Here is a 26333-nt window from a genome sequence, read left to right on the forward strand (position 1 = left end):
CCCCGCGGCGCCCCGCGTGGGGAAGGCCGCGCGGCGCGCTGGGTAACGTAGTCGGGGTTGGGAGGCGTAGTGGGGGAGCGGCAGGGAAAAGAGCTGCCGGGAGCGGCGGTGGCCGCTCCGGTTTTCCACGCAAAGGAGCGGCCAGCTCCGGCTGAGGGCAGGGGTCGGGCTGGCGGGGAGCGGCGGGGCGGGTCAGGCCGATAGGCGGCGGCACCTGGACGCGAGAGCGGCGGCACCGCCCGCCCGCCTGGCGGGGAGGGGAAGGAGGAGGCGGAGGCGGGGGGAGCGGAGCGGCCGCCGCGCGCTGCCGCATGTGTCTGGAGCGGCGTCGGAGCGGGCAGCGCGAGCCATGGCGGAGCACGGCGGCCCCGGCATCCCCAACGGCGAGTGCGCCGCCCGCCGCCCCGGCAACAGGGTCACCGTGGTGCTGGGCGCCCAGTGGGGCGACGAGGGAAAGGGCAAGGTAGTGGATCTGCTGGCGCAGGACGCCGACATCGTCTGCAGGTGCCAGGTGAGGAGGAGGAGGAGGGAGGCGGCCGGGGCGCGGGGGAGGCCGCGAGTGTCACCTTGAGGCGGGCGGCCCCGCCGGGCGCTTGTGGCCGCCCCGGTTCTACCCCGAGCGCCCGGGGAGGCGCAGGGCCGGGGGCGGCGGGGCAGCGGAGCCTTGCCTGGCCAGAGCACCGTGCCGGGCTCCGCAGCCCTCCCGCGCCTTCTTTGTCCCGGCGCCGGGGGAAGAGGAGGAGGAGGAAGGCGCCCTCCTCGCCGCCCAGAGCTGGCTCCCGGCAGGAGGAATGCGCCTGGGGTCGCGTCCTCCCTCCCCCTCAGGCCTCCCTCTCTTTGTGTCCGGGGGGCGCCGGGAAGGGGCCGCGCTCGGCGGCTCGGGCAGCACCGCCGCGGGGCCGGGACCCTCCCGGAGCCCTCCCGGAGCCCTCCCGGAGCCCTCCCGGAGCCCTCCCGGGCCGCGGCGCCGGCGGCGGCGCGAAAGCGCCCGCCAGTTGTAGGATGCACGTGGGGGATTCGTGTAGTCCGCCACAACTCGCTCGTCTTCAGCTAAAACTCGCTGGCAAATGGCTCGCCTTCCCCTGCTCCAAGATCCTTGTTGTATCAATGGGATCCCACATTTACCTGTTTATGTATTTATAATTTTTTCCCTCTCTGTGGAGGCCTTATTCCAGCCAAAAAACAAAAAAACTAATCTAGCCTGCAAGCAAAGTACTGCTGTTAAAACAACACAGATCCGAGGAGATGTTTTTCCTAGCATCTCTAGTATAGTAATTCTGTAGAGCACAACACAGTGACCTGAAGCTATGCAGTTTTTTCTTAAAGTTGAGAGATACAGCAGCATAAAATGCCTGTAGTATGCCATGTTTCACGTAAGTGTTGTTATCTGTGTGCTTTTGTTGAATGCTCGAATTTAATTTGCTCTTAAATAAACATATTTTGGAAGTGTGTACCATTCCCCAAAGAGTGTAAACGCTGAATGGTTATTATCCAATGAGAACTGCACATAAACTGCTGTTTTTGAAAACAAGTCAGTTGCAAAGCTGACAAATCAATACCTTGAACTTCAGAGAATTAAATTTTGAAGTAAACAAATATATTCTTAGAGAGCTGTTTTCACAAATTGTTTTTATCCGTTTGTCTGTTTTTGGGTTTGGTTTTGTTTTATTGTTTTGTTTTTTTTAATAATAAAATCTGATGTGGTGCTGTGGTACGACTGCCTGGCTTTGTGGGTCAGAGAACAGAGTGACTCAGTTCGTGTTTTACGACTTTGTTCTTGAAACTTGAAGGGCATCTAGGTGAATGTGTATGTTTAATACTAAGTTTTGGAGGAGAGACAAGAGAGGCAAATAGTGAATTTCTGTGTGCACGTGTCTTAATGTGCTTGTTACTTGTCTTGAATCAGCTGGGTAAAGGATGAAGAAAAGGGAAAAATTCTGATGTTATCTCAAGCTTGAATTTCATGGCCATTTCCCAAGCCATGAACTTCTGCCATTTCTAACAGTTTGTTGCTTCTGATGAAGGAAGGAGTTTTTCTTCCTCCTTTCTTCCCTTTCCTGTTGATGGCTGTGCACTCTGAGTCTCCACCCATGCACAAGGTCTGGCACTTAAACACTTCTGTAAGTTGATTTGACTCATCAGAGTGCTAGGAAATTATTGACTCTTGGATTTACTTTCTGCTGTTCTAGTAAATAAAACCCGATTTTATTCGTTCAGAGGACCTTGGTGAAAAGAGGGGTCCAGGACAGGGTAAGCACAAAGAATGATTTCTCAGAAAGAGGGGAGAAAATAGGGATATTCTCCTTCAGTGGCACTGATAAAATAAAATTATTTTTTATTATTGAATACTCTTGCTATGTATACACGCATGTTTGTGAACTCTTAGTTGCTGCGGGTAATTCAGTGTGAGCCTTGTGCTTTTTGTAGTGGTACAAGTCCAGGAGGAAAAGACAGTCACACACTTGTTCTGGCACTTGCTTATATCAGCTTTCTGTAATTGGAGCTTCTGATTCTTACTTCACTGTTATACTCTTGCTTATTCCAGGATGGTTCTTTCTGTTCATCATGCCACAGAGTTGCTAGAATGCCTGCGGATGACGTCAAATAATTCCAGTGTGCTCTTGTGGAAAATTTATTAGTACAAGTGTTGGAGGCCTGGGGAGGTTGATGTAGCAGGTCTAAGATGTCTTGGAAACTTATGTTGCACTTGCAGTGAAACACTCTAGGGTTCTTCTCACTATCCTTTGTTCTGGGCAGACCAAGAGCATGAAAACGGTCCTGTCCCAGAAGTGAGAGGTGACTTATCACTTGGTTTTACGATGCCTGTAGAGGCATTGTGTGTACTCTGAAATCTGTGGCCATGCTTTCTTGCATGCTTCTAGGCATGTGTGCTGATGACTCCAGTTTGATCAACCAGCTGTGGCACTTGGAACCAGATGCTTACCTGGGGTGCAGTTAGCTAAACGAGTGTGTCAGGAAGTAAGTTGCATTATGACTCTACTTCTAAAGAGCACCCTCTAGAGTATTTTATCTTCGCTTAAAGGTTGTGAAAAGCAGTCTTGTGCTCAGAGAAAGAGAATGGTACTTTCTTTAAAGCAGACCGCTTCAGAATTTATCAGAGTTACTTACCATGGTTTCAAAAACAACTGTTTGAAGAAGCTAAGCTAAAATTAAAATATGTCCAGGGGATGCATGTATGTAGTTGCTAGTGCAACTGCACTGGCAGTTATGATAGTTTTGTGAAGATACTGCTAGTGCACAGGGTTCAGATACAATTAATGCAAACGTGTCTACATGACAGGTAAAGTATGTAGTTGTTCTTCCACTGTAAAATCTGAATTGCTCTTGATTTAACTCTTGGAGGTTTCTGGTAGAATGATACTACTAATAAAACAAATACATTGGTGAGACTTCTGCACTTAAATCTGTATTTTCAGTGTATTAAAGAATGAAGTCTGTGTACCTGCTGTCACATAAATCATAGTTCAGACAGTAAACCAGAGCAAGAACTAATTTGGGATTCAGGAATAATTACCAGAAAAACTTTGGTTTTGTATTATTTGATTGATATAATTTCCTTTTAATAAGCAGCTAGCCTTGATGTCAGCAAACCCGGCAATTTTTAAGGTTGCATTGTGTTTTTTTAAATTCCACAGTTAATGGAGAGTTAAAGGAAAATGTTTCTTGTTCTGAAAAAGGAACTTCCTACTACTGCAGAGTGCAGAGTTTCATTTGTTAGCAGGAATGATGGAAATGGCAAATTAATGCAAGCAAGTTATTTTAGATAATGTTTTTTTCAAAACAAAACAGTATCAAAAGATGCTGTGTATCTTACATTAACAACACCCCTCCACTAAATCTGCCAGTGTTTACCATACAGCAAAAAAAATGTGTGTCTGCACTGATTCTCTTTCATTCATTTCATCACCAAGTTTTTGGTCACTTCCCTTTCTTACTATTGGAGGTAGTTGAATTTATTCAGAGAATATAATCCACAGAAGTGTAAGATTTCTAAGTAAGATTTCTAAGCTTTCACATTTTTTAATGCCATATTCTCCTTGGTAAAGAATCCCATTTTCCTGCTCATTTAGTTCTGTCCTACACATTTTTGCCATGTCGAAGCAGAATTGCAGCTTCTTACCAGATCTTCTCATCTGGTTTCAGTGTGATCTGCCTGCTATGGGATTCTACTTCTGAACTGCTAATGCATAGGGATTGCAGTGTGTGGAGTCTTCATACTCCCTTTTCCTCTTCTGCCCAACAGAAATGTGTACAGCAATGCCACTGCTAATCACTTGATAATGTGGCAGCTGTAGTGCAACATCTAGAGAGGTTTTCAGTTTGCAGATCCTCGGGGTTAAGCAGTTACCATCAATTGGCTGATAATTGATTGATAATGATTACCATCAATCACCCTCTGACTGCAGGTCTCTCAACAATGCTGCCCCATACCTTCACTAGTCTTTAAATGGCTACTTTAAAAAGAAACTGGATTTTTTTTTAATCTTACATTTGCCAAGCCCACTGTTTTTCTAAATAAAAATATTTTAGTGTAAAGCCTATGCAAGCCATGCAGAATTAGGAATACCAGAATCAATAGCTATAGCTGTTGGTTCTTATTTTTCAGCTGCTCAGGCATTCAGTAAGTGATGCCTAGCTAGAGTTTCTTTAAGTGCTGGGTGCACTGCTGGATTTTGTAGTGGTTGGCAGCATGCCAGTGGAGTGCTCTGGTGAGGAAAGTCACTAAAATGACGTCTTTGGCCTACCCCAGTCTGTGAGTCTTATGCTTACAGGCCTACTTTAAAGCATCACTGGCAGGTGATCTTTTATTACTGTAAACAATCACACAATGTCTACATTATTTTTAACAGAAGAACAGTTTAAATGTGATTTTTCCGGCTCATAAAGTTTGTATTCTTAACAAAGAAGGCCTTAAAAGCACTGAAGAGCAAATTATACCTTGATCTACTGGTCTCTTAATGCTCTTACTGTTACCTTTTACTACAGAAGTTTAATGTATGTGTTTGTTGACTGAGATGCAGTACTCTGTAGCTGTTCATTGTGATTTCAAATGCATTTTTTATTTCTACTGTACTACTTCGTGCATTTGGAAGGGGTTTCCTGTAAGTGTTCCCAAAGCCTCTTTTTGTTTTTCATGTCCTTTCTTGAATGATTTTGTGACTGCAGCAGACATTGTTGGGGTTTTGTGCATTGAAGCAATGCAGTGCTGGACATATCTGTTCTTTGAATGTTTTTCTTGTTCCTTATCTGCCTGCCTCACTTGATTTCTTTTATCTCTTAGGATAGATTGGTCTTTACATTGAATAGTGACTTGTTTTTCCTACCTAGCATATATAGGCCTTGCAGCAGAATCAAGTTTTGCAAGTCAGGTAAAATGCAGTCAGAACCATCTCTAAAGAGTCTCCCTGAGTAACTCATTTCAATAGTAATTCTCAGAGTTAATTCTATCAGTACAGAGATATGGATGGAGTTTCTTAAGATTAATAGACTTCAGTAAAGTTAATGTTTTATTTGTTAGGAGAAAACAGGTGAAGATGTAAAACACAGTGTTCTTATTTTGTTATATTCTGCCTCAAACCACATTCTTGATGCAGCAACGCTTGTACTACACATTCAGAAGTTTCTGAAGTCTAGCCAAAGTTTAAGAAACCTTTATATAAAGCGTGTAACATGATGGCTTCTTGTACTGGGTTTAGATCTCGCAAATATGAATGGATTTGTAAACAAAGAAAATGGCTAGCTGCTGGCTGCTGTTTATACTTAAATTCAGTAGCAGGTTATACATTAGGGTTTGTTATCTGTTTATTCACTGGGGATGGAGAGGGGAGAGAGAGAGAGAAACTAATCACCAAATGTATGAGAACATGAATTCATATCAAAACCTTGTGTTTTTTGAACTGCTTATACATTTTTAAAGGAGGATGGTTTGCAGTCTTAAGTTCAAAATACATTTTTGACAATATGTCTTGAAAAGAAGAGTGAGTAGCACAGTAATTGCAAAGCTGTGTCTGCTTGGGACACATCATGGGGTTCAGATAAGTCTGCTCACTAGACTGATAAACTTTTTAAAGGTATGCTCAGCATTCCGACAATCAGCCTTTCATATGTTTCTTGTAAATAATGGTAGTATTTCTTAGTGTTTTTTTGACTTTTCATCTAAGAGTTAAATGAAAATGTTTACAACCATATGATGCCAAAGCAACATCGACTTGCTTCTTGCTCAACTTGGCAGTCACTTGGATAGCTAGCTCAGAAACAACAGTGGTTGCCCTGAGCTAAAAATGAATGCTGGAATGTGGTAGCAATAAAAGTAAACTGTAGAAAAAATTATGCACACACACATCTGATGGAGAGAGTTGAAAGGAGTATATGGCTTCTTCCTTAACGTTTCATGAGATAACATCTCTTTAAAGTAGACAACTAATTTTTATTCTAGAGGAAATAACTTGAAAGACTTCTTTGCTCTTCCCTGAGGCATCATATTTTTGAGATAGACAACTTGGCATGATCATGTCATAAGAAAAGGCAGTGATTGTCATCATAGACTTTTTGGTTAGATGGTTCTCATAAATGCACATGTCAGTATTTCAAAGCTGCTCTGAATACTCTTGTATTTAGTATCAGTTTAGAGAGCCATTTCACAATATGCTGTTAATTGCAGTTTCAATCTGATTTTCTCAGATCATTTCCTCCCTGAGCACCTCCACTGCTAAGTAAAGTTGTAGTAATGCAGACCAGTATTAGCAGCTATGGAAGGACTGCTATAGGCAAAGGGGTTTGGACTTGGTCTTGATGTGTTCAGAAGGGATTTAACTGTTCTGGTGTTTATGCTAACATCTAGTCTGCCCTTGGCTAATGAAGATGTGCTCTGGAAATAAAATACCTGTTTTCAATGTATGTAGATCTAAAATGGAGAAAGATATGCTGTCGTTCCTCTGGCTTAGTTTCACTATGTTTGTGTTCCTGCAATGATTTCTTACTAGCATCTTCTATTTCTGTATGTGCTCATGTAATACTTGACTGGTCTATTCAAGTTTCCCATTAGATTGTTGGCACATTTTTGCAAAACAAAAAAAAAAAAAAAAAGGAAGGAGAAACCCCAAAGTTTTGAGCTAGGATAAATTTGAAACTGAAAGGGACTGTCTTTCAGTGAATGATGGATATACTAAGTGTGTATAGTTTTCCTGAAAGAGTCTCATGTGCCAGGGAGATGGAAGAACTGCAAATTCTTATCCCTTAAACTGGAAAGACAAGTGGTGACGTCCTTTGGATGCATTTCAGGCAAACCAGTGAGATTGGCTGCAAACCGAAGAACAAGGAATTTCTCTGATCAAATGCACCAGAGGAAAAGTGTTCTGGTTCAGGATGTCTGTGTAAGCATTTGAGTAGAACTTTGTATAACTTTCAGTTTTTTTTGGAAAGTGATATTCCATGTTTTCTGAGTTGTTGGCTTCACTCAGCTTCATGAACTCCTCAGTTAACAGGCATTCCATATAAAATATGCCAGAGCTTGTAACATCCAGTTCTATTAGCTGAGTTTTGGTAATGGCTGGTTACATGCTGTAAACTTGATGTCTTAGCTGATAAACTTTCTTGTACTATTTTAATCCAATAAGAAAATAATCTTTTGGTTTAAAAAGAGCATCTTTCTTTAATCCTGGGGGCTGAGGTCATGTTGCAAAAATGTTGATTAAGTAGTCATCAGTTCAACTTTCTGAAGACCAGCATAGATCATTACTGTTTTGTCAAATTAACTGTTAAATTATCAAGACTCTTACATAACTCCAATAGAAAGGTTGGTTCTTATTTGTCCGGTGAGTCAGCTTAATACATGAATGTTCCTTGGGGGCTTTTCACTAGTGCAGTAATGCAATTCCAGAAGAAAAATTGCTGTTAAATATTATTATCAATGCTTCTTCTCCATGCTGTATATGTGATTAGAAAGCTATTGTGCATGGACAGAATGTAGCAATCTAAAGAGCTTTGGGATACTTCAAAGTGAGAAGACTTAACCTGAAAGTTGCTCATACATCCTTAAGAGTTTACCAGTCTGGGTACAAAGTATGACTCTGTAATATTTACACTTAGAAAAACATATTTAGTCTTCAGAGCTGTAAGGAAAAAAATTGTAAAATTGCAGTCAGGTGCTATCAACTATTGTTGATAGTTCTGTTCTGTTCTTTACTCAAAATGCTGGCAGTTATGGTATTTAAAAGCTGTAGAAAGCAAAAGAAAGTAAGTAATTTTGCATAGCTAGGGGAAGTGCTGAAGTGATTAACCTTAATATTACCATAGATGTCCTATTAGAATACAGAATACTGTTCAATCTGTATGTTTAAAATGCGTCCTCTTTGATACTGCTCATTAGTCTTCATTGGTTTTTCCAGTGATGCTGTCTGGACACAGGCACAATGTTGTGTCACTGTTGTGTTTGTGTCAGGTGCACAAATGTAGTGTTTGTGTTAAGTGTTGCTTTCCAGTGCTTTGATAGTGGCTTTTGGATAGCAGGAGTCACTTGTTTCATTTATTGATGTTTCAAGCTTGTTTCTAGTAAAATGTCAGCTACCAGATAATGACTTTTTCCCCTTTCAAATTAGTATTTTCAGGCACTCAATACTCTTGTAAAAAGCATGTTTGCAAAGAATGTTTATCAAACAGCTCCCAGATGAGCAATGCTTGCAGCTGGCTTTGCTATCTTAGGACCCCTCTGTGTGCATGTCACTGATTCTGTTCACATTTGCCAGGGTAGGTATGTTTTAGAATGGTATCTTGTTTTGTGTGTGGTACTGACCAGCCTATCTGAATTGAATATGCAGATTCTTGGGTGTGGTGCTTACAATGAGAAGGATTTTTGGGTTACTTAATCTCTAACAAACTGAAGAAAAAAAACCAAACAGTGTTTTTGTTTAAGAGAGTATCTCTGAGCAGCTTCCCAGTGTAAAATATTTCGAAAATAGTGTTTTGTAAGGAATGTTTTATGAAATTGTGTTCATAGAAAGCAGGTAGGTATGAGGTTTTGTTACAAGGATTGCTGTCAATCTTAGCAGTAGTAGTATGATAATTTGTGTATTAGTGGCCACATTTCTGTTTCCCGTAAATTTAGCTCTTCTGCCGTTGAATAGCTTGGATATTTCAAGATTACCAGCTAGTGGTCAGGGATCATATGCTTTTTTAATGAAGTGATTTAAGCATACTGCACTAGTAAAACTGGAATAATGCCTTTGGAGAGTTTCTTTGTTCAGTTATCCTACACAGATTTTGTTTAAGTATTACAGATTAAGTAGTGATCATGTACCTGATGTTACTTTTCCTATTCCGCTTGAAATACTTTAAAATAATACTATAATTTGATAGTGTCAAGATTATGCAAGGAGAAAGAAAGCTACTGTCTCAAGGATTTTAAATTTTTCTTCCATCAGAGCATGAAACTAAGTCCTTAGACTAAATCCTTGTACTGAAATCACAGAATTGTAGAATGGTTTTAGTTGGAAGGCATTTTGAAGATCATTTAGTTCCAGCCCCCTTCTGCTATGGATGGGAACACCTTTCACTAGACCGAGTTGCTCAGAGCCTGGCTTTAGACACTTCTAGGATACTTCTCTGGACATCCTGTTGCAGTGTCTCATCACCCTCACATTAAAGAATTTCTTCCTAATATCTAATCGCATCCTACCCTCTTTCAGTTGAAGGAAACTTCCCCCTTGTCCTGTCATTACAAGCTCTTGTAAAAAGTCCCTCTCTAGGTTTCTTGTAGGTCCCTTGGGTACTGAAGGTCGCACCAGAATGTTCTCTTCTCCAGGCTGAACAATTCCAACTCTTTCAACCTGTTTTCACAGAAGAGGTGCTCCAGCCCTCATCTTCTTTGGGGCCCTCCCCTGGACTTGTTTCAGCAGCTCATGTCATGTTGGGACACACAGCAAAGGTTCCTGCTTGTTATTCATGATGATTTGCATGCTGTGTCTCCTGATAAATGGAAGGAAATGTTTTCATTCTAATCCAGCTGGCACCCTTTTGAGCTGGATTTTACATTGTAATTTGATAAAGCCGTGGGCTGCTGAAAGTGCTGATTCTTTCTTTGGTTACTGAAAATCCTTCAGGAGCGGGGATAGAACTGTTCAAAGTGCTGTGTTGAAAGATACAAGGAGAAAAAATAATGGAAGGAAGGAAAACAAACCGAATGCTTTTAACTTATTTTAGTGCTAAGAGGGTTGCTGACTTCAGAAAATCCCATTTTGGAAACCTTAAAATATGCTTAGACTGCAATGCTATGTCTTGGTAGAGATGTACAAATAAATGGCACTGTATTTGATTGAAGTATGCTTGGGACTTCAGGTGTAGTGCCTGAGTTAGCCCCTTAACAGGAACATGGGGTTACTGGTTGTTGCTGGTTCTTACTGCTCTTTGTTTTGGGTTGCCAGGTGGAGAATTGGTTTCGTGTTTTGTTTTTTGTTCTATTCCTATATACTCATTTTTCTGTGATGAAAGAGTCTTCCTCTGCTGCTGTTCTGCAGAGTGGGAAGAAAGCATCCCAGAGAACAAGTTCTTTGTTCAGAGTGCCGCTGGGGTCTTACATGTCTCATGTATAAGAAGTCATCTTTCACCCCCATCAGTCCTTTTGTGCAGTCAGTCTTTTTTGTAGCTGAATCCAGAGTTGCTTTGCCCTCAGGGCTGAGTATCTTGGCCATGGCACTCTTGTTGGCTCAACCAAAGGAAGTCTTGTGCAGGGAAAAAGGCAAAAGAAGCCACTGCAACACATGTGTAGTGTATTCCAGACTGAGCAGGAGCATCCTTTGGTTTTGCTGCTCATTTGTTCACTGCCTGTGTTGGCACACAGGTATTTCAGTTTTCACATATATGGAAGAGAAGTCTTGTTGTTTGGGTACCTGGAATGAGGTGTGGTAAACTGATTTTTTTTCTTTTTTTTTTTTTTTTTTTATTTCGTTGCCTAGGGAGTATTGCCAGCCTCAATGAGTGTGTATCTTGACTGAAATTACTTTTATATCTTAATTTCCCTCTGGCAAAAGCATTATGTAAGGTACTTCTTATCATTTGAGCATGAACTTTGTCTAACTAATAGTGAAAATAATTTTTGCAGTTAGTTCTCCATTAGTAATGTTTAAACATGTGAATCAAAGGAGTGTTAGTTTGAATGACCTAGTTGGTCCCATTTGGTTTAGTTGGAGGTGGAAGGAGGAGTGAGAAATCCAGATGGAGAGCACAGAAGCCAGGAGTGACTTCATCAGTTTAAAGCTAAAGTTATGCTTTAGTTGCCTGCATTAACATCAATATCTAGAGAAGACAAAAAACACCCAAAACAAATTCAAACCCTGTAACATAAAAACAACCCTCCCCTTCATCCCATCACCACTAGAACGCTGAGTTCAGGTTTCTGTAATTAGAATTGTTTACCAAACCGTTGTTGAGCAATGTCTGAGCACACAACATGTGTACACTTCACTACAAGTTCACTGTAAAGTGTACAGTGTAAACCATTATTTTAATATATTACAACTCCTACTCTGTAACCACATGCTTGCTCTTCCACAGTTAGGGTAGAGCTTACCTGTAAATCAGCAGAAGAATTTTGAAAATCGAGTTCATGACATGCTGTTACTTTTATGCTGTCTTAAAAGAGGGTTTGATATTAAAAATACTTTTCAAAATGACTCATTTTGACAGAGTGACATCAAGAGCAGTGTGGGGACTGACTTAATACTCTATCAGACAGCTTCCATCAAGAGCACTTTTGGGATTGAATCTTTTAATATTGTAGGCATCATAATATTATAATCAATAATTTCTGAGATTCAGATTCAAATCTAATCTGAAAATATGCTTTTGGAAAGCTTGAGGTATTCATATGGCTTAAGATGGTGATTCATCACATGTTTTCTACTTAAGTCTCTAGCAAAATCCCTTAGAGTAGAGCTGCTCACAGTAAAAGTGCAGAATTAAATACCACTAGTTTGCTTCTAGGTGAAGCATGAGCTTTGTTGCATGAACAGTTCAAGATTTGAAAGGTAAATTGGCATTTAAATTCTGTCAGCCCTGGGGTATCTTTCAGTGAGCATGGAACCAACACCCTTGGCATCACTCAGCAGTGCGAAGATGAAATCTTGACACCGCCAGAAGTCAGCAGTTCTGCTCTCATGACTAGCAGAGTCAGAGGCTGCATGCTGAGCATCTTGTTCAAGCACATGTGACTGCTGAACTTTAAGTTGCCATTTCTGAAGGGCACTAGTAACTTAGCAAACTTTAGGACACTAAGAATTTATTGTTGAACATGATCTAATTTCTAGAGTGGCCAGTTGTCTCTTTTTTTGACATTCATGACACTAGAGAACCTTTTTCTCTCTTTTAAAAAATAAATTGAGGAGCAAAACATGAAATTAACTTGTCCATCTGGTAGAGAATTTTAAATGAATAGTGATTCACTAATGTTAGTGTTATTTATGGGTTAGTCCAGGTTATTTATGCTGCCGTGGAAGACTTTGGACTTGTCTTCCCATTTGTAAATTACTAATACCTCAGTACTTCAGTGTTGTACTTAGACCTATCTATTGAATTTTCATTTAAAGCACTTCAGTGCTCATTTTAAAGTTGTCTGGACTGATATTAGCAGTGAACCTAATAGAAAGGAGTAATTTGAAGGAATCTGATGTGGAAGAAGGTAACTACCACTTTCAGCACAAATACTCGACTATAAATGATACTTTAGTGCATAACTGTTCTTCTTTGCCAAGCAAGGTTTTGCTTAGCCTCTCAAACATTGAATAGAAAACTAATGTCTTGTATTACTAAAAATACATAGTGCATTTTATATAAGTATATAACTTAGTAGTTCTTAAAATTACTCTTGGAGTAACTTGCAGTAGCTCAGGAGTATCAGCATTGCATTTCAAAAATAACTGTAAATGATCTGTCTGCTAGTGTATAACACACAATTGTGGAGTGATGGACTGCTAAATAACCTTTCTTAAAGCTGTTGGGTAGAAAATGCAAACAGGAACAGGAAGTTTATTCCTGAGCTTTTATTACTTTCTTAAAAGAGTAGAAAAGTCCACTTTATGTCTTTGTTCAATATGTTTCATTTGTTGTGAATTGAAAATTTATCATGATCTGGTTGAGTCTGATCACTTGCAGTGAAAATCTGCATCCAAAGATCTTTACAGCTACTTCAAGATATTGTTTACTGCATGGAAAAATTCTGCAGTTTGTTACTAAAAAAATTTAAACTTTTACTAAACTCAGGCATTTCCCTTCTTGGGTGAAGGTTTTAAGTTTTGTCTCTTTTCAGAGGAGGTGAAATGGTTGCAATTTCTCAAATAAATAATGCTGAAATTGCAAAATTTTCATTGCTGGCTTCAATGAGATTAGGCTTGTACCTGTGGCATGTGTGTTTGTATACTGACACAAATGTTTGATGTCTACAACTGTTCTATATGTACTGTCACATACAGCTTTATGTACTGGATTCATGCTTTCTGAATCTTGTAAAAGTAATGAGTAGCTGTTGAGTCCATTACTTAGAAAAGTCTATCTGTGATACAGTATTCTGAAATATTTCATGTTTATAATTCCATGGATGAATAATTCTTCTAGTTTCTTTTCTTTTCATATAATGCATTCTTCACTCTGTCTTGTGCTGAAAGATGGCTCAGCTTAGAAATCTTAATCTTTAAGGTTTTCGTTCTATGAAGCAGTTTGCTTAACTTCTGGTGTGAGGTGCCTGTGGTTATGGCAAGCAGACCCATTTTGTATGTAACCTTGTCTTGCACAAATGACTGGGTCACAAGAGAGTATAAGCTTATTTTCAAAAGTACAGCAAACAAGAGCTGGGGATATTTGGTAACTGTTTTGTAATCTTTTTAGTTTCATAAGCCTTTCTTGACCGTCTTTAAGACTTGGTCACAAGCTTCTTTTGGTATTTTCGATGGATTTCACAGTTTAATGAATCTCTTAATGCTCTCTTTGTCATAATAAAAAGAGCTAGAAATGTTTGAAGTGCTAATTTGATATAAATGGTTTCTAGTAACTTAAAAAACTGCAGTTTTAGTTGTCTTTAGATTCCCCTCTTAAACAGCATGTTTAACATAACATGTGTTTAACATAAATGATTTGTACTGTTATATAACTTCTCTTATCAGGAAGGAGGTGTGGAATGAACTAGGTTGTTTTGCTGTTTACTATTCATAGAGAAACGCTCAAAAGTCTGAACCCAAAATTCAGAACAAGTCTGCATGTTGCCAGATGACGAGACTAACCTATTGCAATAACTGTGTGGTTTTTTCTCCCAGTTTACCTGGGGATTTGTTTTTTTTTTTTAACTTTGCTAAGGTTGCAATTCCACTCTTAAGTATTGACTTTCCATAACTGTAACAGAAAACTAATAAAATTGATGATGTCTTTTAAAAATGTTTGCATGCTCTAGAATATTTGTATTGGATAATTTTAGAAACATTTTAATCTCATTCCACAATTTTGTATCTTTGATGAACCAAAACACTGTCCAAAGTCTGTATGGCAGATAATGCTGATGTTGAAATTGTCCAGTTTGACAGAACAAGTTTGGCTGATTTCCTGGGAAATCTCTGAATGCTCTTTTGTCAGTAACAGAAATGAAAACTGTGCAACCCATTTATTTGATCTTTATACTGTGTGTTCATTTGTCTTTAGTGTCAAAAACGGTTAACACTTTTTTTCTCCCTCACCCCTACTCAGGGAGGCAATAATGCAGGGCATACAGTTGTTGTGGATGCTGTGGAGTACGACTTTCATCTTCTGCCAAGTGGGATCATCAATCCAAAAGTCACTGCATTCATTGGTAAGTGGGACACCGCTAAAAAACAGACAGTACTTGTAGTTACAGACTTCTGACACATTAAAATAACAAAATGTATCTGAGGACATACAGGATCAGGATTCTATTCTTTTCTTCAGTTTTTCACAGGCCTAGATGGTTTACTGTCTTTGTAATACTGCCCTTACTCATTTGTAAAGTTTGTATTACAGAAATTTCTTTTGTCTTGGATAATTCACCTTTGTTCTTACCTATCCTACCAATGTAGGATATCTATCAGTGTATCTATCCTGCTCAGTGTATCTTCATTCTCCCATTCTCTTTTATTTTCTCTACAATTTATTTCTTTTATTCTCAGAATACCCCTCTCTCTTTTAATCTTCATCCCTGTTAAGTACTTACCAGTACTTTTTGAATTGGGAAGGGAGATCTTCCCTCCCTTTTCCATTGGATTTTGAAATGAATGCTTTACTCCAAAAGACTTCCACACTCTAGAGTTCTTACTAAGAAGTCCTCTCAAGAAAGTACATTGGAAGGTTTAGGGCAGTGGCAGTACTAGGTGATGTCAGGATGTATGATCTAGTTTTTTTGTGAAAAGGGACTTAGGCTATCTAGTCTGTTGTCCCTAAAAAAACTACTTAACTCATTACTGCTCTCCCTTCTTGGAATTCTGTTTCCAATTCTCCATGTTTGGGGTTTTTCTCTTTGGATTGCTTGGATGGCCAGCCTGCTTAATAATGTGGTGTAGCCCATAGAATTTCCTTCTGAAAAGGAAGGCAAATATAAAACATATGTGCACACCATTATAACTATTTGTGCTTGAGTGCTGTTTCACCAAACGGGTTGGGTGTGTGGGTCACTAAAGGCTATGACTTAGCAACACTTCCATGTTGCTCCTTTGATACCTAGAGCTCCTGTCCCTTACACAGTGTACTTCTCCAAGTCAGGATTCTGTTGCCATGCTGTTCCTGTCACTTCTTCCTGCATCTCACTGCCTTGAACCTGCAGTCTTGCCTTTCAGCTTGGTATATGTGCCAAGGGCAAGTGGTCATTGACAGTTTGCTAAAGAGCGGCTGAGGAGCCTCTGTTGCAAGTTACTTGATTCATAGACAGTCCAGCTGGTAGTGACTGTGTACTTCATCAGCAATAGATCTGTACTTGATGGGATTTGGTGGTTAATTGTCTCTTTTCAGCTGTTATGTTGTGACTTGATAATAGGATAATTACAGATGAACTTGTCCTGCCTAATACTTTACAAAAATGGAGCCAGTGGGCATGGAAAGAGATTCCTGTTAATGATGGGAAGTTTAGGATGTTAATTCTTCCTAGTTTTGAGGGCTGAGACAGATGATGGTACTTCTATTCTCTTTTGATGTTACTGTATTATGTTTCTTAAGATTACTGCTTGAAAACAGTAAAAAAAGATGCCCATTTGTCTTGTGTTCTTTGGTGGACTTGGTTGAATAGGAAAGCCCTCATCCTTTAACTATACAGAAGTTAGGAGAGAAATTCTTACAAACTCTCTTGCCTGTATCTTGTGTCTTTTGGTCTTATTTGTTCTGAAGTTTTTTCTAGATTCTTTTTCTTCTTGTGTATAAAATCTCTTTCAGGGGAAAAAAAGATCTTAGGATTCTGCTGAAAGAACATATGTTCCAAAAAAAGAAAAAGAGTAAGGGCAAAATGATTGGAGTATTATAATAGAGTATTCCTATTGTTCAGGACTGTATCATGAAGGTAATAGTAAAGAAGTCTTAAAATACTTTGTGTTTTGATGTTTAGAATGCTTTTATCCATGTGAAATTAGGTGATATGCAAATAGTTTTGGGTGGCAGATCTCTTCTTCAGCTAGATGCTCTACTGGTGACTTTGAATCTACTGAGTTTGGTATGGTTTTAAGATGGTTCAGTTTTGCTGTGAGTATGCTCCTTCCTAGGTACTCAGTGATGCTGGTTAATTTGTGAACTAGTAGTTTTTTCTGAGCAATGTGACAGCTATAGGAAGGCAAGCTTACTTTTGACAGGGCTTTTTCTTCTGTTGTTTTTTTTAGTCTCTTGACAGTCCCACCTCTATGTACAGAATATTCTGTGTCTGTTTACAGCAAAAAAAGTGCCTGCAAGGATGCTAGTGTTTATAATGGTGATAGAAATGAGTCAAGCTTTTAGGAAACAGTAGGGTTATTAAAATGAAGTACAAAGATAGAAGTTAATTTTAGTTATGAGAAAGAGGAAGTTGGAGATTCTGTTACTGTTTGTACTGGTCTAAATTGAAAGTTTGTTGCATTTACTAGGAAGATTCAATGCATGTAGGTAGAAACGCATATTTTAGGAGCAAATCTGGCTTACACAAATTCCTTAATTTGCATTAATTTAAGAAACTTAAATAAAATACTCTGCACGCAAAATGTGAAGTGTCTCTGTACTCTTTGAAATATTTTTCCCATGCTCAACATAATTAATTAAATTTTGTATAATGATTTTCTTCAGGAAATGGTGTTGTAATTCATTTGCCAGGACTCTTTGAAGAAGCTGAAAAGAACTTAAAGAAAGGAAAAGGTGAGAATTTGAAGATACTACTTTTAAAATAGTTTGTGTGACACTCCTCAAATGATTTAGATGGAGTATGCCTTTGTAGAGCTGCATACAATGTATTTTTCCACAACTCCCTTTAGCTGTTGTTTTTTGACAGGAGTCTTGCCATAAGTGCCAGAGCCCTCATGGCAACGCAGATAAAAGGAATCTGTACAGTTTCAGAGTATAATCTAAATCAGAATTGTCTGCAGACGTTTCTCTTTGCTTAAAAAAGTGAATTTTAGAAGTGAAATAGCTTTTTTAAAGTATGTTAACCTGTTCAAAGTCATTTTATGTCTTACAATATTGGTGTACACTTTGATGACCATGTAAATGTAAACAGGTGCTGTGGTAATCGCTTCTTGATTCAGAACTCAGTTTTTGGGTACTTCATATTATGTCTATAGCCATGCTTGGCAGCAGTCTGCTATAAGTGGGCAAAAATCAATGGTCTAGATTATTCAGAACCAAAAGAGCTACTAATTGTTTGTGAAAATTGAGGAGCTAGTAGCTTGAATTCTTCTTGAGAATAAGTCTGATTTTTCTCGGCTTTATAGGTTGATGCCAAGTTTTAATTACTGAAATTACTTTTCTTTTTTTTACTCTGCAATGTGATTGCTCAATCTTAAAATAGATTGACTGAGGACTAAACATGAAAAGTATTTATATTTTATACATCAGAAGACAAAAATGCTATACAAAACATAATTTAAACTATTTCATTTTGCCTTTAAAGGACTCGAAGGCTGGGAAAAGAGACTAATAATTTCTGACAGGGCTCATATTGGTAAGTTCCTGTTTGTGGTTTGTTTCTTGTTGGGTTTTTTCTTAATTTCTGCTTTTTATGGCTTTTCTGTGGCAGTAGAAATGTGATAATTTTTAGCCATGTCTTTATATAGGTACTTCTCTTTGGATTAAATCTCCCTGGGTTGTTTTGGTTTATTGAAGGTTCTAGAAAAAAAAGAAAAATCACTCGGCGCCCTCCCAGGTTTATATTCTAGTGATTTTTTTAATCCTATTCCATAAGCATCACCTAGGCAGGAAAGCTGGTTCATTTTCCAAGTCAGATTAGAAGCACAGAGTGGTCAGAAAGTGTTCAGAAAATGATTCATTTCCCCTTTTGGTGTAAAAGTGGTGTTGTTCACAGTAACATTTCTGCTGGGAAATCAGGTGACTGGGTGTGACTTGAAACTAATGGTGTCCCTACCAAGGATGTGCTTCCTAAAGGAGATTTTAGGGGAAGGACTCTGTAGGGATGAAGAGAATGGCTGCACTCCTTGCAAGGAGCTCATCAGTGAAGCACTGAATCCAGCCTGTGCTAGAGACAGCACTGCAGTTCAAAGCCTGAAGAAAAATAACGTTGAGTCCAATCCACCAACACAGAGCTCTTCCTGTACCACTCCTACCACACCTTTATTACATAAATTCATCCTTTAGATCAGCTCTTTAGCTATTACAGCATTATTGCTGCCTCTGGTAGTCATTTTCTGAACATGCAAACTGTTTAGGACGTTATAAGATTAAAGCTTGTACATAGGGGAAAATGGTTTTGCTTTTGGTTTTGCTTTCTTTGATTTTGATTTGGTTTTTTTTTTTTTTTTTTTTTTTTACACCAACCTGGAATAGCTTAGTGAATGAACTTAGTGACAGTTATTTCACAGTAAATACGTTTTTTCTTTGGAGTAACTAATGAGTTTGAAATGGTTGAATAATTGTTTCTAAGTTACCAGTATCTTTTCTGATTAGTAGAATCATTGTAGGTGAATTATTTGGAAATTGCTTGATTACTAGAAAAACTGTTTTGTGGTGATTATATTGCAATGGCAATGCTGTGAATTTTTCATAAGCAGATTGTAAGTAAAAAGGACCAGTTGCTGACTGTCACTCCTAATCATTTAACCTCTCCACAAAAATGAGCTTTCATAATGCCTCTAGAAAGTTTTTGATGACAATTTGAAAATCTGTTACCGTGATAAAAATGTCTTCTCTAAAATGGGTATTGATCTGTGAATGATTAGTCTGTAACAAAAGGTCAGCCAAAGGTAGGTTCACACTGCTGGGTGTAATGCAATTCTTATAAAGCAGGAATGCTTGGTAATAAACACAAGGCCAAATCGGTAAGGCAAACAGGAAAACCACTCTTATTCTGGAGATGCTAGCATACTTACTAAGTCAGTCTTTCCTGTGCAATGTGTAGGTGGTTTTTAACTTTCAGGAAATACTACTTAAGAAGACCAGTTAAATTAATTCTGTTAGCTTATAAGACATGCACCAGCCCGCCAATCTTGGTATTTGACATGAGTCCTATAAGATTTTGGGGGGTGAGGTGGAGGGAGTGTGTGTGTGTGTTTTGAGTTTTGTTGTTCTATTTTGATTCTTGGTTTGGTTTTTTTTCCTTAGGGTAGACCAGGTATTTATGCAAGGGATACTTTGCATAATCTTCGTCATTAATAACAATATAATGTGTAAAAACATAATCATGGCTTATGAAATTGACTTCTGTTTGCTTGCATAAGACATTGGTGGGAGCTTTTATATTTTCAAATGTGTTTTTATTGATGTTGTCTAAAACATAAAAATAAAATTGTTTAAGAAATCCATAGAATGGGTGAGAGTGTTGACTTTCAGGTCTCACCTAAATTTTAGCAGTATGACTCTTTTTACTATATCCTATAGCATTTTTTTTAACTGCGTTTTTTCTTCATTTATCCATATATTCTTTGGGTCCACTACAAAGCCAAAATGGCTTAGTTATTCTGTGGGATGTGTATACTCACTCTGCAAATATTCTACAAAATAAACACTTTTTAAAAAGTCTCTGAAAAGCCTTAGAACTCTTCCCTGTGAAAAAAATGTAAAAGAGAAGAAAAAACTCCTGTAATTTTATTTGCCTTTCTTCAGTGTTTATATTTATTTTCTACATTGGTAAACAGGCCTAGAGTTGGTTTGAAGAAATCATTGCTGATATAAAAATTTGTTTCACACAAATTTTCAATTTAAGTTATTTTATTTTCTTAGTGTTTGATTTCCACCAAGCTGCTGATGGCATCCAAGAACAACAGAGGCAAGAACAAGCAGGAAAGAAGTAGGTAGTTTTATTTTGTTAAACATGGGATGACTTAGTAGAAACAGGACTCAATATATTGAATCTCTGTTTTGCTTTGTCAGTGGGTTAAAAAATAATTATCCATATAGCTCTTGAATGTGGACTCTGCAGGGATTATTTCTTAGACTTTATATTCCAGTGAAAGATTATATGCTTGATTAGAGGGCTCTGTCTTTGCATTTTGCCTTATGAAAAGGTTTCTAGTTGTTACATTTGCCAGTTTCTGCTTCCTAGTGTTTTAATTGTTTTCTGGAGATATTTGTTTCTGTAAAAATGTATTTCTCTTTATGAAAATTGAAGGACCCCTTTGACATATCCAAATAGCTAAAAGTCAGATGGGCATGTAGATGTTCATATTGTCTTCTACAGAATGGCACTGACCTTCTGAAGCTTTCAAAACTTTTAGAAACTATCTTGCTATGTTTTTAATTTCTGCTTTCCAAGTAGCTCACTAGTTCCTGGAGATGGGGAAAAAGCTGGCAGAATTAACAGTGACCTATCCACATCTGAGAAGCAATGCAGTACTATAGATTTCTCAGAAGAACTTCCAAAAAGAGAGATTACATGGATGAAAAGCAATTCAGACATAGTTATCTGAAAAATATTTCATCCGTGATAATAAGCTTTGAGAGAATGTCTGATTTGGATGTATCTTGCTTCACACAGGCTGCCATTGAGTGATGATTTGTCAGTGATTTTTACAAGGGGTCATTTTCACACTTGCCTGCCCTGTACCAGCTCCCTCATTACCTGCTGGTTTCAGATTTAAAAAGCAAACAGAAGATATAGATAGTTGGAAGAATATTCTTATTTTAATGGGCTACTATCAGCTATTATCAGCGTGTATCAGCTATTCTTGAATATCTATGGACCGCAAGCAAAAGTTGCTATATGACAATATTTGCAGTTAAAAACACTATCAGTCAAATCAGCTACTTGAGGGAAGGTACCACTTTATTGGTTAGTGTTAAAGATTGTTAGGGAAAGCCCAATTAATTTACTTTTAAAAAACAGAGGAAAAAAGTTACGTTCAAAGCAAAAAACCCTAAAGTCACTCTTAAAAATGCTGTATTACTTCTTTTTGTGGAGTTCTTGATATTCTGCAACATACAGTTTTCAAGCTTGTTAAAATTACCCTATTTCTCCTAAATTTCAAGCCTAAACAACTGTAATGGGGAGAGTAGTAAAGGCTGTCCTGGATTATCAAAAGACTGTCTCTTGTTTGTTGAGGGCAGGGAATTACTTTTTTGTCTTACTTTAGATTTAACTACATAACATAGTTGGTGTTAAAATTCTTCTGTACCTGAGACTCTAAACATTCTAAATGGTAAGTTTTTTCTTTTAACTGAATTCTTTTGCCTGTCAAATATAGTTGAAAAACCATCACCAGGAAGGCTCATCATGTAGCTTCCCTTGCAGAAAGGTTATAGAAGAGCTAATCTAATACAGTATATTCTGAATATACAATTGTTTTAGCTTCTGTAAGTACAGTCTTCTGACAACCTCTGGCAAGATCTTTTTTATTAATTGATACAAATGAAACAAAATAAATGAAACAAAATAAGTGGAAACCAACCCTTCCTTTAAAAGATTCTCTGTGGAGAATATGAATTGAGGTGAAGGCTACAGTCAGTTGTTTAAACCACAATGTCCTAATGTCCTGGTCTGGTTAAAGGATACAGTGTGATGCATTAGAATGATGTCTGTCTTTTTTTTTTTTTTTTTTTTTTTTCCCTTGGACTAGAGGTAAATATCATGCCCTGAGGTTACTTGATACTGAGTTTAATAGGAAGAATTCTTTTTTTTCCCCCAAGAATTTATAACTGAAGAAGAGAAAGCTTTCTGTGACTGATGGGGGGGGAACCCCAAACCAATTAAAACTAAGTGCAGAATTAAGCTTAGCAACATGTAATACACTTCTGAAAATACTGCAGACTTGTTCACTTCTCCTTAAAAAGTTACTTAATGTATTGAGCATGATGGGGAAGATGTTTAATAATCTGTCTGCAGTGAATGCAGTTTGGCTCCATTTTGATAGCTACTTAACATGAGTATGGTAGAAGACATTCTCTGAAGTAGCTATGCTTCTCTCACAGTAGTCATTGCAGGAAAGTTTTGTACTCTGTTATCAGGACTTAAACTGGAAAAGGCTTTTCGGGCAGGTAAGGGTTAGAAAGAGAATTTGGATTTTCAGAATCAGCTACAGTGGAAAATCCATACCTGAACTCTTAACATAGAGAGAGCATTTTGAGTGTCTCTATCACTTTTGGATGTTTGGCAGTGTTTTTTGTTTTCCTGGCTCCAACTGAGGTATTTAGAATGAAATTAAATATTTCTTATATGCAAACTTAAAATCCATACTCTTTGTGTTGCTTTATGGAGGGCTTTCTTTAGTTCTTCAGGACAGTGTTTTAGGAAGATGTTTATTTTGTTTTGGTCCATAATACTGAAGGATGTTTTCTTGACATTTGATTCCTTAAGTGTAAAAATTCAGGGAAAAAAACTGCTTTAAAAACAGAAGTATGTAGAAGATTAACATATTTGTTTGTGTAAAGAGAGATATTCTGACACCAGGTTGCATCCTGTAAGATCTTTTGTTTTAAATGCTTTCGACAAGGTTAAATGCTCACAATTAACAGTAGCTTATTTTATGCTAAGGGTGGAATAGCTTTGAAGTAAAAACACCTTTATGTCAATAACTCTTTATTATTATCTTTTCAAAGTCTGGGAACTACCAAAAAAGGAATTGGTCCAGTATATTCTTCGAAGGCAGCTCGAAGTGGACTCAGAATGTGTGATCTTGTTTCTGATTTTGATGACTTTTCTGAGAGGTAATTACTATACACCGTTGTATGCATAGTTTTCAGTTTCTGGAAAGTATCCTGTGCAAGCAATTACATCTGGTTCCTGTTATTTTTCTTAATTAAAAGTTCTTTTAAAATAAAAAATATATATAATTTTATTATGCAGTCATGATTATTGTAATAATTCATTGTTTGAAATTGTTAAATTACCAAATAACTGCAGATATTCAACCAGTAAAAATTAAGGGTTGGTGAGGAGTTGAGGAGGAAAACAAACAGAAACCTCAGTGAAGCATTTTTGCCTTTCAGGTTCAAAGTGTTAGCCAATCAGTACAAAGCAATATATCCTACCTTGAAGATAGATATTGAAGGGGAATTGGAAAAGCTGAAGGTAAGCCTGCTTCTGTCTCTTCGATTGTATAATCATCCTGTGCAGTTACTGATACTCAAATCCCTTGGTGTGACTGGTGCTTGTGTGAGGAGTTAAACTGTATCATGGGAAACCATATGTATCTGTGTTGAACAGTCTGCTGCTATCCTTAAGGACACTCTCGGTCTGTTTTATGCAACTTTTCAAAACCTGCTTTCAAGAGAGATGCTGTGAATTTTAAGAAAAAGGCTTGTATGGGGCAATTTCTTCTTGACTTACTTCTACTTGCTCAAACTGTCTAGGAGAAAAAGCAGGATTATAGTTGGGGGAAGTATGTTTAATTTGTGAAGCAGAATGTTAAGTCCTTGTCTCAGGAAGTTAAGAACTGAAGTAAATGGTTTTTCTAAATAATGAGCCTTAGAAAAAAATACTGTCTAGCAACATAGAAAAATGGAAATTGATAGCAGCAGAGCTAATGAAGCCTGATTGCCAGCAAACTGGTTTTGTGATTAATTATGGATTCTGATCTGATGTTTTTCCTGCAATAGGGACAGTTGAGAGTTTCCTCACTGGTATTAGGTTTTATTTGCACAGCATCCAAGTTATCTGAAAATCTTGTGAGGTGTCTTACCATTCTATCCAACCTGTTTGTTCGTGCTTTTTGTAGAAGCTTACTTGTATGAGATTTTGCTTTAACCCTTAAGATGTCAACCAAATGTGACATTGTTTAAAACCATTGAGGTGCGTGGGGCACAGCTAGGGCTTGCACAATTACATGTTAATTCTTTAAGAAAATCAGGCCAAAGAAATCATCCTTCCTCTACCTTTAATTTTTACAGCTCCAGAATAGAATATATGGGAGTTCTTAGCACTTCTATTTGTTTTACTTTAAATAAGGCCTGTTGCACATATTGAGTTGTAGTATTTTTATTAATATGTAGTTCTAGAAACCAGTTACAGTCGATTGCTTCATAATGCTTTATAGTTTACTTAATGCAATTTTGGATTATAGAATATCCGAAACTCCATGTTAAGGTGGAAACACATGTCTCTGTAGCTTGAGGAAAATTACTCGTCTTATGCTAATGAACTTGATTCCATTCTGACAGACAAAGTGTTACGTTTCACGTGCAGTAAATTGTTAAAATGCAAACTTCCATGTGTTCTCATGGAGGAGAAAGGCTGTTGTACCAAGTGATAATCTGACCATTACTGGCTTATTGCATCCAGCTACTCAATGGCATTCAGGCATTTGATGCTTAATTCCAATAAATAACTTCACTTCTACTTAAAAATTAGAGCTCACAATTGTGTGCATTTGTTAGGTTCAGATGGCCAGTAGTGGACCTCCCTACATGCTGTGCTGATTTTGGGGGGGGATTTTGAACACTTGGAAGTGAAAGACCAAATACAGTACAGTGATAATACTCATGCTTGAATATTTCTAAAGCATTCCAGAAGTTAGGATTTTTTCTTTCCTCCTCATCCTTCCCTGCTTTTTTCTTTCTTCCTAGGAAGAGTGTACATATCTGTTGTGTAAATCTGAGTTTCACATTCTTCCTCCCTTTGTTCACATTATGGCATATTTAACATTTCTTTGTTTGCTTTTCCTCTTTAAAAGGAATATGAGCATTGTTATGAGGGAACAATAGCAATTCTACTCTGGCTGCCTTTATCATAATGAAATTGTACTATACAATAGTCTTTTGTGTTATTCAGGGCTACATGGAAAAAGTAAAACCAATGGTAAGGGATGGTGTTTATTTCATGTATGAGGCTTTACATGGACCACCAAAGAAGATCTTAGTTGAAGGTGCAAATGCAGCACTGCTGGACATAGATTTTGGTAGGTATGGTCTTTTGAGACACATGTTGATATACACTTGTGTTGTGAAAAAGGAACATTAAATATAAACTCTCCTGTGATAAGCTGTTCTCATAGCAGAAGTGGTTTCTGTTTTGGAAGAACAGCACTCTCTATGACTAGCAAATGATACGGTGGGTGAGTGGGTGTGTTAATTAAATTATTTCAAAAAGCTGTAGACTCTCCCAAGAGAATTTGAATGACAGTAAAGATCAAGTGGCTGCTCTTAGAGTGTAGCTATTACTTCAGCATCTCTGAATTTTAAATGAAACAACTCACAAGTTTTTACATCTGTAGAAATCATTTGAGAATAAAAATGAAGAGCTTTGAGAGGCAAAGCATATATTCAAAATACTTCACTTTTGAAAAATCACCTTACTTTTTTTTTTTTTTTTTTTAGTCTTTATATAACACTTAGTTTTCCACTGTTTCACATTGTTGGGAAAGGTGTTGGTAATCTGGATTGCTAATGAGGCACGACTGGAAAGATTATCCCAATCTATCTGATAGTCAAAATTAAGCAGTTTTTCTTGAAACACTAAGTTTTCTAATAAATTAGAAGATTCTAGGTGTTAGAAGCAGCTTCTTTTTTATGAGATGATTATGTTTGGTTATTATGTTGTAAGGACAAGATAATCTGCGACCTCTGTGTAAGCATAAGCAACCTGTGTGATTGGCTTCTGCATTTTGTCACATTGTTCTTCAGTCTCACCTTGTAATGGCATAATTTTTATTGTTAGGAAGACGTTAACACCTGAAATTGAAGCCTGCTGTCAAACAATTATGAAACTGGCATGCACT

The 26333-nt window shown here is 37.9% G+C and overlaps 1 protein-coding gene across 1 annotated transcript in view; it reads left to right on the forward strand.

Moving 5' to 3' along the window:
- Window positions 1-246: 246 nt before the first annotated feature.
- ADSS2 (adenylosuccinate synthase 2) overlaps window positions 247-26333 on the forward strand; it is a 36718-nt gene continuing 10631 nt past the window's right edge. Inside the window, exons 1-8 of the mRNA XM_056486607.1 lie at window positions 247-511; window positions 14743-14845; window positions 17305-17373; window positions 18125-18175; window positions 20407-20473; window positions 23218-23325; window positions 23608-23689; window positions 25388-25514. Coding sequence (XP_056342582.1) covers window positions 350-511; window positions 14743-14845; window positions 17305-17373; window positions 18125-18175; window positions 20407-20473; window positions 23218-23325; window positions 23608-23689; window positions 25388-25514 — 769 coding nt within the window. The 5' untranslated portion in view covers window positions 247-349. The remainder of the gene's footprint in view (window positions 512-14742; window positions 14846-17304; window positions 17374-18124; window positions 18176-20406; window positions 20474-23217; window positions 23326-23607; window positions 23690-25387; window positions 25515-26333) is intronic.

Source organism: Oenanthe melanoleuca, chromosome 3, assembly GCF_029582105.1.
Source record: "Oenanthe melanoleuca isolate GR-GAL-2019-014 chromosome 3, OMel1.0, whole genome shotgun sequence".
Lineage (NCBI taxonomy): Eukaryota > Metazoa > Chordata > Aves > Passeriformes > Muscicapidae > Oenanthe > Oenanthe melanoleuca.